Source organism: Nelumbo nucifera, chromosome 2 (genome assembly GCF_055504915.1).
Source record: "Nelumbo nucifera cultivar China Antique chromosome 2, China Antique-T2T, whole genome shotgun sequence".
In the NCBI taxonomy this organism is placed as follows: Eukaryota; Viridiplantae; Streptophyta; class Magnoliopsida; order Proteales; family Nelumbonaceae; genus Nelumbo; species Nelumbo nucifera.
The window spans coordinates 55,634,212-55,653,457 of NC_142650.1; the positions used below are offsets into that span (position 1 = coordinate 55,634,212).

A 19,246-nucleotide genomic window follows, 5' to 3' on the forward strand; every position below is an offset into this window, starting at 1 on the left:
TTTAAATCCTGGACTGGTCCAGCTGAGTTAGTGAGTTTGTTTGTGAGTCCCATCCCTTGCATATTTGCCATGTCTAATACTGATTGTTGCTATACAATGTCTCCATCTGGAGGATGTGGTTGTTGGTTGTCCACATTCTATCTATAATGGTAAAGTTGTATATATTTGCCTTTTCGGTTATCATTTTTAGTTTAACTATAATATTTCTTACATGCAGTGTGTCTGCACTTCTGTTGATGGTAACTTTGAAGAAACTTGCAAGCACGGGCTGCACACTTATTTTCACTATGTATCAAAGCAGCACAGAAGTATTTGGCCTATTTGATCGGATTTGTCTGCTTTCAAATGGAAATACACTGTTTTTTGGAGAAACACTAGCATGTTTGCAGGTAACTTTATGTTGATCTGATATATTGCCTTTTATCTCAGATTTGCACTTGCATTTGGTTTCATTTTTTGAGTTCTTGTTTTATGATGTCCTTTGGGGGAACCCAACAGATCGCCTGTTAATTTTTTATTTGTGTTTGGAAGAAACAAACTTGTTACCATTTTGTTCATGCAGCACTTCTCAAATGCTGGATTTCCTTGCCCAATAATGCAAAGCCCCTCTGATCACTTTCTACGTGCTATAAATACAGATTTTGACAGGATTATAGCCATGTGCAAAAATTGGCAGGTACTTGTTTGCTTATTTATTTATTATTTCCGGTGGAATTCTAGGTTTAGTCTTTGCATTTATCACTTCTTTCTAGAATAGGTGAGGGAAAAAATATGAACAATGGCACTGCACAGTTAAGCTAATCTGATTCAGTTGATTCTTGTCTTGGAAATTCACCTAGGTAGGAGCTATGGAACTATGCTTCTGATCTATTTGTTTATCTGAAAACCCGTTTTTTTTTTCAGCATTATCTGAAAAATCTGTTTGTGTAACATTTCTGCTTTTATGCTATTCATGCCATAATTATGGGTCTATAAAACTCTTGATGCCTACATCATGCCAACAGTTATGGTTGAACAAATGTTTTTCAAATCAATATGGATGTTGAACTGCTGGAGCTGTCACTTCATGGTTCAATAGTTCAACTGTAAACTATCTAGTTTATAATCCTTAAACTGTGCTATAGCTTTGAGTAGAAATCTGCAGAAATAAAAAACTGTAGAAAAAGATGAAGAAAAGAAGAAATTTTGTGAGAAGAGAGAAGAAGAAGAGAAAGAATAGAGAAAATAATGAGAGAGAAATCAGATCTGGCCGCCCTCTCCCATTGGTATTTATACTTTAATTAAAAAATAAGTACAATGACTAATATGCCCTTATAGGGTGACTAACACATAAAACTGCATAAAAAATTTAAAAACATCACTCCAAATGGTCCCAACTGTGTTGTGGTCACCACTTCCTATCTAAACAAATAATAAACAAAAACAACAAATCTGCACAAAATCCTCAACATTCCCCATCAAGTTGGGAGTAAATGCCACACATTGCCAAACTTGCGTAGGTTATGTTCAAGCTTGTTGTTTCTCACCCCTTTGGTGAAGACATCAGCTAATTGCAAGTTAGAGGAGATATAAGGCAATCGGACTTCTCCGGTTGTCACCCTTTCTCTTATGAAGTACCTATCAACCTCAATGTGTTTTATCCTATCATGCTGAACTGGATTGTGAGCAATATTGGTTGCAGCTTGGTTGTCACAATATAACATCATGGGCTCCTCTGCATCTATCCCAATCTCACTTAGCAAGGATCTAATCCAAAGTAATTCTGAAAAACCGTGGGCCATACATCTATATTCGGCCTTGTTAAAGTTCAGCCTGCCCTAGAAATCTGTTTTGTTTGCTACCTGTAAAGTAAACAACAAGAAGGAAGAGAAGAAAGAAGAAGGAAGAAAGAGGAAGGAGAAGAGAAAAGGTCTGGTTTGAAAATTAGGAAAAAATCAACCTAGTTTCGGCCAGACTTGTTATTATATTATTAATGTGACTGGAAAAGACCTAAGTGCCCTTATTTAAGTAAGAGGCACTCGAACTAACATAATAGTACACATCAACACTCTCAACAGGTACAAAGACCGAAATACCCCTTCACTAACACTCCCCCTCAAGTTGGCGAGTATATATCATATAATCCCAGCTTGTTACATACGTAGCCCAGTCTCCCCTGTCTCAAATCTTTTGTAAACAAGTCTGCCCACTGATTTCCTGTATTAACATATGCAGTCTCTATCACTCCATTTAGCACCTTCTCTCTCACAAAATGACAGTCAACTTCGATGTGCTTGGTTCTTTCATGAAACACCGGATTGGAAGAGATATGAACCGCTACCTGATTGTCACAATAGAGCTTCATTGGAGTACTGATGTCTTATCCTATCTCCTGTAGAAGATTCCTTAGCCACACTAATTCACAAGCAGTATGTGCCATGGCCCTATATTCTGCTTCTGCACTGCTTCTTGCCACAACTGTTTGTTTCTTATTTTTCCACGTTACCAGGTTACCCCCCCAAAAAGGTGCAATAGCCTGTGGTAGACCGTTTATCAGACATAGAACCTGCCCAATCAGCATCGGTGTATCCTTCTACTTCTAGTTTCCGCCACTTTTGTACAGCAAACCACGACCAGGAGCTCCTTTCAAGTACCTCACAATCCTTAGCACTGCATTCCAATGTGGGACCAAAGGTTTCTGCATGAACTGACTCACCACACTAACCGCAAATGAAATATCTGGCCGAGTAATGGTTAGGTAGTTTAGTTTGCCTACAAGTCGTCGGTATCTGCCAGGGTATTCAAATACTTCACCTATATCACTGCTCAGCCTCGTATTTGTTTCCATAGGTGTCTCAGTCGGTTTAGTACCCAACAAACCTGTTTCTTCCAGTAAATCAAGCACATATTTCCTTTGACACAAATTAATGCCATGCTTAGATCTTGCTACCTCTATGCCCAAAAAGTATTTCAATTTGCCAAGGTCCTTTGTCTGAAAGTGTTCCTGTAGGAATGCCTTCAATCTGTCAATGCCCATTTTATCATTCCCAGTCACAACGATATCATCTACATACACCACTAGTAGTATTTTTCCTGCCGGAGAGTCATGACTGAAGACAAAATGATCAATTTGGCACTGTTTCATACCAAACTTCTTGACCACCTCACTGAACCTACCAAACCATGCTCGAGGGGACTGTTTAAGTCCATATATAGCCTTCTTAAATCTGCATACCTTACCATCCTCCCCCTGAGCAACAAACCCTGGTGGTTGCTCCATGTAGACCTCATCGAGCAAATCACCATCCAAAAAGGCATTTTTGATATCTATTTGATGTAGAGGCCAATCATACATAGCTGCTAGGGAGATGACAACACGAACTGACCCTATCTTAGCAACCGGGGAGAATGTCTCTGTGTAGTCAATGCCATAGGTTTGGGAGTACCCTTTTGCAACCAGCCGCGCCTTCAGGCGCTCAACACGACCATCTGGCAAGTACTTAACGGTATACACCCACTTACAACCGACAACCTGCTTCCCAGGAGGAAGAGCGGTGAGGTAAGGGCTTCCTGGACATCCTTAGGAACAACCACTGAGGATAACAAGGAGATGAACTGGCGATGGGAGGCGGAGAGGTGAGTAAGGGAAACAAAATTGGAAATAGGATGAAGGGTGCAGGTGCGTTTACCTTTCCATAAGGCAATAGGGAGATCAAAGTCGGAGGCTGGTGTCGGATCTGGAGCCGGATTTGTTGACGGTGATGAAGCCGGAGGAGGCGCAGCCGGTACACGTGGGCGATGTGTATACACGTGACGGATAGGTGGACGGTCAACGGACGGTGGCACCGGAGGCAAAGACGTAGGCACGACGGGAACCAGAGGAGGAGGATCAACCACAGGAAGGGGAAGAGGAAGAGGTGATGTGGAGAAAGCAGCATCACCGGACCCCACGAAGAATGGAGTAGACTCGAAGAAAGTAACATCAGCACATACCAAAGAACGACGAGAACTGGGATGGTAACACTTGTACCCTTTCTGAGTCCGGGAATAGCCAAGGAAGATATACTTAAGGGATCGTGCATCTAACTTGTCAGTCCTGGGACCCAGATTATGGACGAAGCAGACACACCCAAATACCCGAGGAGGAAGCGGAAACAGAGACATGTTGAGGAACAAGACACTAAAAGGAGAATGACCATCAAGAATAGACGTGGGCATCCGATTAATTAAGAAACAAGAGGTGAGCATTGCATCACTCCAAAAGGGTTTGGGAACATTCATGTGATGCATTAGTGAGCGGGCCGTTTCTACAAGATGTCGGTTCTTTCTCTTAGCAATCCCATTTTGTTGTGGGGTGTAGGTACATGAAGTTTGGTGTATAATGCCATGTTGGTCCAAGTATTCTTGAAAAGATGAAGACAAGTATTCACGGCCCTTATCAGAACGAAAAATTTTGATGTGAACGCCAAATTGATTGCGGATCTCAACATAAAATTTCTGGAAGATGGCAAATAATTCACTTCTTTCTTAAATTAAATAGAGCCACGTCATTCTTGAAAAGTCATCAACAAAAATAACAAAATATCTGTGTCCATTATATGACATCACTTTATAAGGACCCCAAACATCTGAATGAATTAAAGAAAAAGGACTCGACACACGGTTATCAACCCTAGAACTAAAGGGAACACGATGGTGTTTCCCAAATTGACACGACTCACAATCTAGAACAGAAAGTTGACTCAATGAAGGGACCAAGGACTTCAACACTTTCAGCGAAGGATGACCAAATCTACAATGCCACTGGTGAGGAGAAATAGATGACTGAAGGGCCGTTGACGTTCTTCCACCACCATCAAGATAATACAGTCCACCGGCTTCATGCCCTCCACCAATCTTCATCCCCGTCTTGAGTTCCTGAAAAACACACATAGATGGGTAAAATGTAACAGAGCAATTAAGGGACTTGGTCAGCTTATTAACAGACATAAGATTAAATGGAAGTTTATGTACATATAAAACAGAGGATAGGGACACAGGGTCTAGGTCAACATTACCAACACCACGAATAGATGATGTGGAGCCATTAGCAAGGGTAACAAATTGTGATGTTGAGCAATGAGTGAGAGATGAAAACACACCTGGAGTTCCCGTCATGTGATCGGAGGCTCCAGAGTCAATAATTCAGGGGTTGGGTGTGGATGCCAAACAAGCCATACCTTATACTGTTTTGCTGCGACGTGGATTGAACAAACCTTTCATACTCATCACGAGGAACACTCACCATCTCCTTGCCTGGACCATTTGGAGAGGTAGAAGGCATCTGGTTAGCTGACCGGTTCTCCTGTCTAAAGCTGGAACTGGTGTCACTAGTCATGGCATGGTTGGCCCACGTCGAGGGTGGACCATGTAAATCATAGCAGTAGTTAATAGTATGTCCATCCAAACCACAATGAGTACTCCTCCGTTGACCCGAGCCACGTCCTCTACCACGAGCTCCCCCTGAATCTCTGCCTCTAGTACGACCACCACCACGAATATGTGTAGGTCCACCACTACCACTCCGGCCATACACTGGACCACTACTGCCACCACGGACAGGCTGGGCTCCTCGAGCCCCACTTCTGCCACCTTGTCCTCTCGACACTACAAATGCTGATTTATCTGAGATATTAGAGTTTTCCATAGTTCCAATAGAAGTCCTCCGAAGACGAGCAAACACCTCCTCTAAAGATGGAAGGGTAGATCCTCCTAATATCTGGGCTCATACTCAGACTTCAGCCCCACCAGAAACCGAGTCACATCAAGCTGCTCTCTCTGTTGCTGTTGAACCTTGACATCAGAAGTGAGAGGGTGATAAACATTTAGCTCATTACGGATATTTCTCATACTGGCATAGTACTCCTCAAGGCTCTGATTTCCTTGTTGCAGATTGAAGTATTCCTGATACAGTTGATATACCCTAGTTATATTATCCTGACCAGAATACAATTTCTTAGCATGATCCCACACCTCTTTGGCTGTGTCAAGAAACATGAAGTTCACACTGATTCTGGGTTCCATACCGTTCCACAACCGTGTGATAATCTGTGCATCTTCCTGTTCCCAGTCTTCATACTCCTGAGAACTAGTGGGGGGTTTCTCCTCTCTTATGTGCTTTACCTTCTTCTTCGCCTTCAGAAAAACCTCTACAGACTTGGCCCAAGGGACATAATTCTCTCCATTCAGTTTAATGGAGGTCATTTGGACATTCAGGTAGTCAGTAGATATCATCACACTAGGTTTACTATCACTGTTATCTGCCATTGCCAAATTCCCTTATCACTGAATCCTGAGCACTACACACTGCCCGCTGCACACAAATACTTCACTGAAATCTGCACACTGATTTCAGCAATGACAAAGGCTGAAAGCTGTACTTGTAACACCACAAACCCTACTCTACAGCTACTGGAAGTTTCACCATTAAGTACACACTACTTCCCTTCGAATCACACACAAACCAGCATAAACCCTAGCATACTGCAATCTGAAAACCCATCATACGATCTGTACCACACCTCTCGTGTGTTCCATAACAAAAAATATGCATAAAAAAAAACCCTTACCTCATCAACTGAAGGCCAACCACACGAAGGAATGAAACACCACTGCACCACACACACCAGCCCTACATTAATTAGGGGAGGGCTTAGAAACCACAACAACCAATCACCAACAACACCACCGGAGGCATAGAAACCTCCAAGGGAAGAGGGCGATCACTCCTTTTCAGCCCTTTTCCCAGTCTCCAACCAATGACTGAGAAATCCAAGAAAAGCCCTAGTTCGAATGTGCAGAAAGCAGAATTCTAGCAGGACTGATCTGTTTTGTTTGTTAGCTGTAAAGTAAACAACAAGAAGGAATAGAAGAAAGAAGAAGGAAGAAAGAGGAAGGAGAAGAGAAAAGGTCTGGTTCGAAAATTAGGAAAAAATCAACCTAGTTTCGGCCAGACCTGTTATTATATTATTAATGTGACTGGAAAAGACATAAGTGCCCTTATTTAAGTAAGAGGCACTTGAACTAACATAATAGTACACATCAATACTCTCAACAGGTACAAAGACCGAAATACCCCTTCACTAACAGGCCTCTACACTTGACCTAGCCACTTCTGATTGCTTTTTACTCTTTCATGAAACCAGATTTCTTCCTACAAAGGTGCATACCCTTGATGTGGATCTCCTGTCATATAAACAACCTGTTCAATTTGCATTCTTTTAGGAATTAGGACTCCAATTTCAAATTCTCATGATCTGAGAATAGAATTCCTCTGCCCGGATGCTTCTTTAGGTATGCAAGTATCCTGTCAATGGCTTCCTGTTAGGAACCTGCCTAACTCAGGGCTCTTCGAGGGGCCAACCTCTTGAATTCTTGGAAAGAGAGAGAGAGTTTAATGCTGAAAGAATCAATGTCTTATTCCTCTTCTGCTCTACTACTTATACTGTTTTACAATCTTGATTGTCTTTCTGTTACAGCTGTTGCAAGTGGATGGTTAGTTGTGCTGACGTGGCCTCCTCTTGTAAAATTGATTAATTGCTTTTTGTTGGTCTGTTCTAGCAGTCTTAACAATCCCCCTTTCCTTTAGAGCGACCTTGCCCTCAAGGTCTAATGTGGGAAAATTTGATTGCAGATCCAAGTAGGATTCCCAGGTTGCATCCTCTTCCGGTAGGTTAGACCAAACAATTGATGCCTCTGGTATGACTCTGCCACCCCGACGCACCCATCTGAAATCAATGATGCGGGCTGGCTCAGTCTGCACTTGTCCTTCTTCTGAAAATGCGGGAAGGGTCACACTTGTAATGACTCCTGACTTCGGCCCTTCTTCAGTAAGGAGATATGGAATACAGGGTGCAGTTTTGATGTTGCCGGAAGGTCCAGCTTGTAGGCCACTGATCCTATTCTCTCCAGGATTTTAAATGGTCCAAAATAGTGCGAGCTAAGTTTGTTCCACTGTCAGCTTGCAACTGAAATCTGTCTGAAAGGTTGTAATATGAGAAACACCCAATCACCTACTTCATATTGGACATTCTTGTGGTGTTTATCATAGGTGTGCTTCATCCATTGCTGTGCCTGTAAGAGATGTTGTCTCAGTTCCCTTAGCACCTCATCTCGTTGTGTTAGCTGTTCTTCAACGGCCACTACTGTGGTGGTTCCTTTTTCATAAGGAAGTAGAGGGGGAGGGTCCTGACCATATAAAGCTCTGAAGGGTGTCATCCTCGCGGCACTATGGAAAGTGGTGTTGTACCACCATTCGGCCCAGTGGATCCACTTCACCCATTGTCTTGGTCGATCTCCCACGAAGCACCTCAGATATGTTTCGAGACTCTTGTTAACCGCCTCTGTCTGTCCATCAGATTGGGGGTGGTAGCTAGTTGACTTGAACAGTTTAACCCCGTGTAGGCGGAAAAGCTCGCCCAGAAACGGCTCATAAAAATAGGGTCCCTGTCTGATACAATTGAGCTGGGGAGCCCATGTAGGTGCACAATTTCCCGAAGGAACAATTCAGCAATTGTGGTTGCTGTAAATGGGTGTGATAGAGGTAGGAAATGACTGTATTTCGTCAGTCTATCCACTACCACAAAGAAAACTGTTTTGCCGATAGAAACGGGCAATCCCGTGATGAAATCCATTGATATATCATCCCAGACTTGGGTTGTTATTGGGAGTGGTTGCAAGAGGCCTGCTGGTGTTGTAGTGGCCGACTTGTTTTGTTGGCATACTGCACACCTGGCTATGAAGTTCTGGATAGATGTACGCATACCTTTCCAATGGAATTGTGTGGCGATGCGCTTTTGTGTTCGTAGGATGTCGGAGTGGCCACCTGTGGGTGAGGCATGGAATAATTCCAGGAACTTCCTGAGATGAGCAGAAGCTGCCGGAATTTCCAGGCGTCCTTTGAAGAAGAGTAGATCATTCTTAATGGTGTACCTGGGGTGCAGTGAGGGATTTGCCAATACTTGGGCCTTCAACTATTGTAACTCCTTATGGGATTGGGCTTCTTTTCGTAGTAGATCCAGGAGTGGAGAAGTTGGGGAAGATACTAGTAACTGAAATGATTGTGGGTGCCGTGAGAGGGCGTCCGCCACCCGGTTAGCAGCCCTTGCTTTGTATTCAATTCTGTAGTCGTACCCCAGTAGCTTGGATATCCAGTGTTGTTGTTCCGGGGATAGAACTGATTGATCCAATAAGAACTTCAAACTTTGATGGTCGGTCCGAATTATGAACCGTCTGCCGAGCAAGTAGGATCGCCAACGTTGGACTGCTAAGACCATTGCTATTAATTCTCGTTCATAAACTGATTTGGCCCACTTTTGTGATATTAAGGCCTTGCTAAAAAAGGCTAGTGGTCGCCCCTCTTGCATGAGAACAGCCCCAACACCTTGACCGAAGGCATCACACTCAATGATGAAGTCTTGTGAAATCGAGCAGTGCTAATGTTGGAGGGCTCACAACTGCCTGTCTCAATTGCTCAAAAGCTTGTTGGGCCTGGGTTGACCAGTTAAAAGTGTCTTGTTTCAGCAATTGGGTCAATGGGGTAGCTATTAGGCCGTAGTTTTTGATGAAACGGTGGTAGTACCTGACAGGCCCAAGAAGGCCCTCAATTCTTTTACACATTGGGGTTGCGGTCAGCCCATTGTACTGGAGATTTTATTTGGGTCAGCCGCTACAGTCCCCTTCTCTACAACATGTCCCAAGTAGTGAACTTGGTTTTGTCCAAAGGAGCACTTGGACTTTTTAGCGAACAACTGGTGGGCCTCAAGTGTTGCAAGGGTGACCTATAGATGATTCGGATGTTCCTCCCAATTGGGGCTATAGACCAATATGTCATCAAAGAAAACAAGGATGAACTTACGTAAATATGGCTGGAATATGTCATTCATTAATGCTTGAAATGTGGCTGGAGCATTGGTCAGCCCAAATGGCATGACCAAGAACTCATAGTGGCCATCATGTGTCCTGAAAGCCGTTTTGTGAACATCCTCCCTATGTACCCTTATTTGATGATACCCAGCTCGTAAATCTAGTTTTGAGAATATGGTGGCTTGATTGAGTTCATCAAGCAGCTCATCAATGATTGGTATTGGAAATCGGTCTTTAATGGTGATGCTGTTAAGGGTTTTATTGAAGATTGAGGAAATTTATTGAAGACACTGAGATGTTTCAGTAATCCCCAACATGTAATCTCAACAAGCATGAGGAAATTTAATGGTTTTATTGAAGATTGTGAATTGAAGGAAATACCTCTGTTGCAAGCCAGTTACACTTGGTCCAACCTTCAGGAAACCCCTTTGTGCTCGAAGTTGGATAGATTCCTTTTTAACCTTGCCTGGGAGAATAGTTTGGAAAACTTGGTTGCTAGGGCATTACCCAGGGTCACCTCCGATCACTGTCCTATCCAAATAGGAACTGAGTCTTTTCCTATAGGACCCAGACCTTTTAGATTCGAAAATATGTGGCTTACCCATCTAGATTTTGTGAAAAAAGTGAAGGAGTGGTGGGGTGAGGAGGAGAGGGGGGTAAGATGGAAGGGGATCAAGTTCCATAAGAAATTAAAAAGGTTGAGAGCCAAAATAAAAGAGTGGAATAGAGATCAGTTTGGTAGAATTGAGGAGCAAAAATTGGGCCTAATCTCTCGAATAGAGAATTTGTATGTAAAGGAATCTCACAATGGGCTGACCGAGTGTTAAGGAGACAATTAAAAAAGGAGTTGGAAGAAGTGTTATTGAGGGAAGAAATCAGTTGGAGACAAAAATCTAAACACAAGTGGATTAAGGAAGGAGATGGGAACACTAGATTCTTCCATGATTTGGCAAATGGGAGACGAAGAAAGAATTTTGTGACCAAGCTAGAGATAGGAGAGGAGGTGATTACCAACCAAGATGACATAGCCAGAAAATTTGTGGACCACTTCAAATCGATTTATAGAAGGCCTTTGAGTGAGAGAACAGTCATGGAAAGGGTGGATTGGCCAAGAATTGATGAAGGAGTGGCAAGGTGGCTGGAAAGGGATTTCGAGGAAGAAGAGATTAAGAAAGCTGTCTTTCTAATGGATAGATCCAAGGCTCCGGGTCCAGATGGCTTTACAATGGGTTTTTATCAAGACTGTTGGGAGGTGTTGAAAGAGGATCTAGCTGAAGTCTTTAAGGAATTTGCAGACAATCACACTATAAGCCTTGGAATTAATGCCACCTTTTTGGCCTTGATACCTAAGAAGAATGATGCCAACCACCCAAAAGATTATTGGCCTATTAGTCTGGTGACAAGCATCTATAAAATTCTGGCTAAAGTGCTCTCATTGAGGATCAAAACAGTCCTCCCTACCATCATTAGTGAAACTCAGGGGGCTTTCATTCAAGGGCGACAAATAACAGATCAGATCTTAATTGCGAATGAGTGTGTGGAGGAAATGAAAAGGTCTAGTAGGAAAGGATTCATTTGTAAATTGGATCTTGAAAAGGCCTATGATTTGGTGGACTGGGAGTTTCTATTAGAGGTTATGCGAAATGGTGGATTTGGGGACAAGTGGTGTAGTTGGATCTTTGGGTGTATCAGTACTTGTCACTACTCTATTCTGGTAAATGGTACAGTGAGGGATTTTTTTCCAGCTTGCAGGGGTGTCAGGCAAGGGGATCCACTTTCACCCTTCCTTTTTACCTTAGTAGCTGATGTGATTAGTAGGATCATTACTAAGGCTGACAGCGAAGATGCCATTAGGGGTTGGAGAATAGGGAGACACCAAGTCCCCGTCACCCACCTTCAGTTTGCAGACGACCTAATGATTTTTTGTGAAGGAGGTCTTAGTGAAAAGGTAGCAAACCTAAAGGAGCTAATAAAAGGATTTGAAAGTGTCTCTAATTTGAGAATAAATCTGGAAAAGAGTTGCGTAGCAGGTATAAATTTGGAGGTAGGGGAGGTCGAGGCTATTGCGGAGTGTCTTGAGTGTTCCACCTCTGCTTGGCCTATGTCATATTTAGGGCTTCCTTTAGGGGCAAATCCTAGGGAGAGTAGATTTTGGACCCCAGTGTTAGAAAAGTTTGAGAAGAGATTAGTTTCATGGAAGAGAAACTATATCTCTTTAGGAGGAAGAATTACCCTAATAAGAGCTACCTTGGCTAACTTACCTACCTATTATTTGTCTGTTTTTAGGATACCAGTTAGGGAAGCTAGGAAGCTGGAGAAGTTGATGAGAGACTTCTTATGGGAGCCGGGACAAGAGAGAAAGGATCACTTGGTTAATTGGGAAATTGTCTGTAGAAGTAAAGAAGAGGGGGGTTTGGGAATTGGGAGGGTAACTAGAAAGAATCAAGCTCTGTTAGGGAAATGGTTGTGGAGATGGCCTTTGGAAAGAGAGAGATTGTGGCATGAAGTGGTGGGAAGCATTCATGGGAGGTCAGAGAATGGATGGGATGCTAGTGTATCGAGGCAAGCTAACCTAGCAACACCTTGGAAGGCTATTCACAACACCCTTCCTCAATTCCTCAATTTTATCAGGTATGAAGTTTGTTCTGGCAACTCTATCCTTTTTTGGGAGGATATTTGGGTAGGAGACTCACCGTTAAAGGATTTGTTCCCTTCGCTTTTTTTTTTATTTCTTTGTACAAAAAAGAGGTGGTCTCAAAATTTGTCTCACCTTTGGGAACACCCTTAGATCCTACTTGGAATTTTGGGTTTCGTAGAGGACTACTTAGGGATGCTGAAATTGAGTCTCTTTCTTTGTTGCTTGGGTGTCTTAATCAGGTTTGTTTGGATCCCTCCAAGCCAGATAAGAGGGTTTGGACTCCTAGACCCAATGGAACCTTCACTGGTGCTTCTTTTTTCAAGTCCATCTCTCAACTTCCTACTCACCAACCCTTTCCGTCAAAAGAAATTTGGTGTAGGCCAGTTCCCCCAAAAATTATGGCTTTTTGTTGGGAAGTTTTCCATGGGAAAGTAAACACTTTAGACAACCTACAAAAGAGAAGATATTTTCTCTGTATTTCTCCTAATTGGTGTATCCTCTGTAGAGCTCATGGTGAGGAGTGTTACCATCTATTAGTATCTTGTCCCTTTTCTGCAGACCTTTGGGCTTGGCTACTTTCGTTGTTTGGGGGTAGTTGGAGTCTACCAGCAGAAGTTCGCATGCTCTTCAACCATTCTACCTTTTATTGGCCTACAAAAATAGGGAGAATTATGTGGAGGCGTGCTCGTGCTGCCTTGACTTGGACTCTTTGGGAAGAAAGAAGTCTCAGAATTTTTCAAGATAAGGAAAGGAACAACCAAGATTTGAAAGACTATGTGTTAAACAGAGCAATACATTGGCCGAAGACCTTGGAAATCTTTCATCAATTCTTCTTTAATGACATTTGGAGAAATTGGTCAGCAGTAGCAAGGTGTTCATCTTTAAAGGCCAAATCAATTACAAGCTGGTCTCCTCCACCCGAAGGCTCAATTAAGTTGAACTTTGATGGAAGCAGCATGGGTAATCCAGGATTATCCGGAGTGGGGGGTGCTTTGAGAAATGAGAAGGGAGAGATTTTGTTGCTCTACTCAGGTCCTTTGGGAATTGGGAATTCCATCAGGGCAGAACTTTTAGCTGTTGTACAAGGGGTCCAATTTGCAAACCAGCTGGGGGTACAACACCTAATAATCGAGGGGGATTCCAAAGTGGTGGTGGGTTGGTTGAAAAATTCTGAAGAGGCTATGTGGTGATACAAGAATGAAATGAAGAAATTTAGTTGGTTGACAAGGAATATGTTGGTCACTGTACAGTGGGTGGGGAGATCAGCAAATACCTTGTCAGATGTGTTAGCTAAGCAAGGGGTAAATAGGGAAGAATTATTTTGGGCTCAATTGTGATTCTTGTTTTTCTTTCCTAGTTTACTTGTAAGTTTCAAGGAGGGGCTGCAGCTCGCGCCTCTCGTTGGGATGATGTATAAACTCACTCTAATTTGCTTCTGAATCAATAAACTTATTATTATTCATCAAAAATGGTGATGCTGTTAAGGGCTTTGTAATCAATACAAAACCGCCACGTCCCATCCTTTTTTTTTTACTAATAATATCGCTGAAGAGAATGGGTTGTGACTGGGCTATATTATCCCTTGCTTAAGCATATCTTGAACTTGATTCTCGATTTCAGATTTTTGAAAGTAAGGGTATCGGTAGGTTACACTGGTCGGGGCTTGTCCCGGCATGAGGGGGATGTGGTGGTCATGCTCTCGGCGTGGTGGCAGTCCTTGGGGTTCTTTGAACATGCTGCCATAGTGCTGAAGGAGTTGTTGTAGGTGGTTTTGGAAGTCTCTAGGCCCATCTGGGCTTCTGTTAGCTAAAGATGGCCTGGTCCAATTTGAGTCCATGTGCATGAATATGGGTTGATCTAGATCTCCTCTTTGCTTTGTTAGTGTTGCAAGACTGATGGGCCTTGGACCCTTGCATGTTTGCCCTTGTAGATGGACTGTAGAGTTCCCTGATGTGAAGTCCATGGTGAGACGGGCCCAGTCACAGACCACGGGTCCTAGCTGTCTTAACCATTGAATGCCTAGCACCACGTCCGCTCCACTGAGATGGAGAGGATATAGGTCCACCACAAACTGGTGACCCTGAACCTTTAGTGGTAGGCCCATGCAAATGCTATTGCAGGATAGGCTATTACTGTTGGCCACATGAACCGTAAAGGCCGTTGTTGGTTGAACCGGAAGTTCCATTTTATCCACCAAGACTTGAGTTATGAAGTTAAGGGAGCTGCCACTGTCTATGAGGATTGACACTTGGTGTCCTTGGATTAGCCCTGCAACTCTCATTGTTTAAGGGGACGCAAGTCCCGTAAGGGCTTGTAGAGATATTTCAGGTGTGCCATTGGATTGTATTTCCCACCCTGGGTTAGATTCTCCGCAACTAGTGAGGTCGTCTTCCCCTTCGGCATCTGTTTAGAGGAGAAATGCTTGTTGTTTCTTGCAGCTATGGCCCGACCCAAATTTCTCTTCCCAGTTGTAATAGAGACCTTTATCTTTGCATGCTTGCATCTCTGCACAGGTCAGCCGTTTGAAAGGAACCAGTGGGCCTGGGCCCAGTACTCCTTCCTCCTTGTCTGGTGCTGTCGTCCTTTCTTGCTCCTGGACCCCATGGCCATTGCACCTTTCTTGCTCGACTGAACTTATCCTCATACAATCTTGTTAGCGCTGCCGCATTGATGACCGAAATGGGCTGCATCGCTTTCACTTCCAATCGCAGTTCTTCTTTTAGGCCGCCGACGAAGCTTCCCACCAACGCCTTCTCCGTCCACCCTTGGACTCTCACGGCCAGCCTTTCGAACTCCATCTGGTAATCCTTTACTGATCCCACCTGCTGCAGCTTTGCCAAATTTTCATCAAGATCTTCGAACCAGACAATCCAAAACGGATAGTCATGGTGCCCGTGAAGTCTGCCCAAGTTTGCCGAGGGTGCCCCCTTCGGTACCATTGAAACCAGAGGATAGCTTCCCCTTCAAGATGCGCAGAAGCCAAAGCTACCTATCTTGCCCAGGTGTTTCATGGTAATCGAAATTCCGTTCGGCTCTGAGAATCTAGGGAGTTGGGTCGCCACCTGAGAAGTTGGGGAAATCGATTTTGGCTACTCTCGTTGTCGCCCTTGTTCTGCGGTTGTTTTCATAGCTGCGCTCTTCTTGGCTTCCTCTATCGTTGTTTGTTGCCCCCTGCTCTAGTCGAAGGAGGAGAGCAGTGAAACCTTCCTTCATTTCTTTGAGATCTGAAGACATTCGATGGATCTCTACCTCCATCTGATCCACTCGGGTGTCTACTGACATGTTTCTTGTGTTGGTCATGCTGGCTCTGATACCAATTTGTTAGGAACCTGCCTAAATCAGGGCTCTTCAAGGGGCCAACCTCCTGAATTCTTGGAGAGAGAGAGAGAGAGAGAGTTTAATGCTGAAAGAATCAATGTCTTATTCCTCTTCTGCTCTACTACTTATACTGTTTTACAATCTTGATTGTCTTTCTGTTACAGCTGTTGCAAGTGGATGGTTAGTTGTGTTGACGTGGCCTCGTCTTGTAAAACTGATTAACTGCTTTCTGTTGGTCTGTTCCAGCAGTCTTAACACTTTCCAGTGTTGAACCCAAGGAGCATGCATATATTGACTCACAACACTAATAACATAGGAGATGTTTGCGCATGTCATACATAAATATAGTAGCTGACCTACTATCCTTTGATATCTCCCAATATCCTTAACCAACTCACCATCCAAAGCATTAATTCTGTGGTTCGGCCTTCGGGTCAATAGGAATATCAATTGGTTTCACTCCTAGATTCCTAGTTTCCTGCAGCAGGTTCAACACATACTTCCTTTGAGGGATGGATATGCCATGCTTGGATCTTGCAATCTCAATTCCCAAAAAATGTTTTAGTTCACCTAGATCTTTAATCTCAAATTCCTGCTGCAGTGACTTCTTGAGTGCATTAATCTCCTTCAGACCACTCCCAATAACAACTATATCATTCACATACACAACTAGTACTGACTACTGACACAAGTGCTTCTCTCCTCTTAACAAAGAAAGTGTGATCTGATTGGGTTTGTGTGTATCCAAAACGGATTAATGCCCCCTAAACCTATCAAACCATGCCCTAGGTGATTGTTTTAAACCATATAATGACTTTTTTTAGGCTGAATGCTTTTCCTTCACCAACATTCTCATAGAAACCGACTAGAAGGTCCGTATATACATTCTCTTGCAAGCCATCATTAAGGAATGTATTTTTAACACCAAGCTGGAAGAACGACCATGAATAAGTAGCTGCTAGAGACAAGAGGATCTGAATTGAGCTCATCTTAGCTATTGGTGCAAAGTCTCTAGATAATCTATACCATAGGTCTGTGTATACCCTTTTGTAATCAACCTTGCCTTGTACCTTTTTATGCTACCATTAGTCATCTACTTCACACTGAACACTCATCTACATCCAACCGTCTCCTTTTTTGCAGGAAGATCAACTATCCCCCATGCTCAGGTCTTAATCAAAGCCTCCATTTCTTCTATCATAGTTGTTCTCCACTCAGGTTTAGAGAGAGTCTCACTAACATTCCTGGGTATAAACACAGAATCTAGGGAAGAAAAGAAGTCAAAATAGGAAGGTGATAGGGAAGTTGTGAGAGACTAGCAACCCATTACATAAACCACCATCCAATATTGTATAACAAATGTGCCCAGTACTATGTTGTCTTTGAACCCCCTGCTTAGCTAAACCATCTTATCTCTTTAGCTTTCTCAACCCCAAAAACTGCTGCTAAAAATTCTTCTCTTACTGAATCACCTTGCTCATTGGGCCTGAGAACAAGGCACATATAAAACCACCCTCATCTATAATCACCCCTCCAATTCCTTAGGGGCTTGGATTGCCCACACTACTGCCATCAAAATTCAGTCTCATCCACCCACCCACTAGAGGTGATCAGACCTCTAGGAGCTTTTGTTTCCTAGAGGAAGAGCCAGCAATTGCCCCCCAACTCCTGAAGAAGTCCTCCACTTTGAAGTCTGAAAAGAATTTCAAGGTCTTTACCCAATGCACAACTCTCAAAGTTACAATTTCTATCACCGTCTCCTTATTCCTTTCCCTCTCCCTAAAAATTCTTGAGCCTCTTTCTTCCCACACTATCCAAATCACTTCTGCCCTTGTACATTTCCACAGGATCCTACCTCTCCTTTTCGTGCTTCTCAAAACAAAAGTGCTAAACAACCTTTCCAAACTGGCAGGAGGGTTCCACTTGCAACCTAAAAGAGAAAAAAAAACATTCCCAAACACAGCAAACAAAGGAACAGGAGATTAAGAAATGAAGAGCAGCCTCACCATTCAACTTACATAGAAAGCACTAGTTGGGGAACAAGGACCAATTTAGTCTTTTCTTTTATAGCAGATCAAAGGATTAATGCATCTATGGAATACTTTCCAGCAAAAGGCACTGACTTTTGGTGGAATGGAATGACACCAAAAAGTTTGGACGATTTCATGATTTATGCATGTCATCCTTGCACAAGGGCCATGCTAATCTTCAGAGTTCCAAGGGGAGCTCTCTTCAAGTCCTACAATGGTAGAAATTGGACTCAAAATGCGAGAAACAAGCTCTACTTACTTACTTATATGGTTATCTTTTCTCAGATCTATGAAATGAGGAATACATAGAAAAGTAGACAAAACCATATGCTTTTGTGAACCATCTAACCATATGTGGGTGTGTACATGTCTTCCAGTCTTGTGAACCATCAAACTGTGTGTTTATGCTTGGAGCATTTGGAATGTGCAAAGGGTGGCTTAGAAATGGAAGTTTAGGATCGTGACAGTATCAATACATCCTAAGAGAAGTGAAAAGCTTGACAAGGTCAGTAGGTACGAAGTTTACTTGTGTTTGAAGATCAGCTAACAGTCTAGCTGATAGGTTAGCTAGATAAGAGATGTAAGGTCTCAACTTTACTGAGAGAATGTATCCCCAGAAATCTTATTGGAAATGTATGTGAAGGGCAAAGATGGTGAGGTGGCTTTGCTAGCCTGTTGTATCACGAGTATGGGTGCAACTTGAATGTGATCAGGTTGAGTTGAGCATTTGTTAAAGTTTAAATGGGCCCAGCACCGGGTCTGTGTAAATTCTTCAAATTGGGTACTCAACTTGCAGCCCAAACGGCCCAATCACAAGGGGTGCTTGGCATGAACCTGTAAATGTATAAGTTCTTTTTATATAGTAAAAATATTGGTTTGTTACCAACAAAAAAATGGTCAGTTTGATTTTCAAAACTTTGGTTGATTCTATTATCTTTCTTCTGTTTGGGTTTCACTGCATCTCATATACACCTGAATGACTTGATGCTTTTCCTCCTTTCTTGTGTTTGTGCCTGTGTTTTTCAAAAGATTCGCCTAGATATGTATGACAAAAAGGCAACCATTTTGCAGGATGATCATGGAGATTTTTCATCGGTAAATATGGACACAGCAGTTGCAATACGTACCCTTGAAACAACATATAAATCAAGTGATGCTGCTGCAGTCGAGTCTATGATACTGAGACTTACAGATAAGGTGTGGCTATCACTATTGCAAATGCATATTTCATTACTATTGGGAGGGGGTTGCCAATATGTATGGTTTTTCTTTTTTTTTTATGAATATGTATGGTTGTGCTTTTCAAAACAAAAACAACTGTCACATCAGCAAAATCATATGGTTGTTTACAAAGTAGGCATGAAATCTTAAGTACTTT

General features: G+C 42.8%; 1 protein-coding gene, 1 long non-coding RNA gene and 1 other non-coding gene across 6 annotated transcripts in view; 1 reads left to right on the forward strand and 2 right to left on the reverse strand.

Annotated features, from left to right (window-relative positions):
* The window catches only part of LOC104586336 (ABC transporter G family member 3-like), a 44,839-nt gene that overhangs the window by 9,862 nt on the left and 15,731 nt on the right, over positions 1–19,246 (forward strand). For all 4 annotated transcript variants that reach the window (XM_010243528.3, XM_010243526.3, XM_088898317.1 and 1 more), the window contains 3 exons: positions 218–389; positions 563–676; positions 18,940–19,065. In XM_010243528.3, the coding sequence (XP_010241830.1) occupies positions 218–389; positions 563–676; positions 18,940–19,065 (412 nt within the window). The remainder of the gene's footprint in view (positions 1–217; positions 390–562; positions 677–18,939; positions 19,066–19,246) is intronic.
* Positions 1–19,246, reverse strand: part of LOC109113911 (uncharacterized) — a 38,460-nt gene that overhangs the window by 2,682 nt on the left and 16,532 nt on the right. The gene's annotated exons all lie outside the window — the stretch shown is intronic.
* LOC148802232 (U6 spliceosomal RNA) lies at positions 17,986–18,091 on the reverse strand. Its single transcript, XR_016083346.1, has one exon. It is a non-coding gene; the product is annotated as a U6 spliceosomal RNA (small nuclear RNA).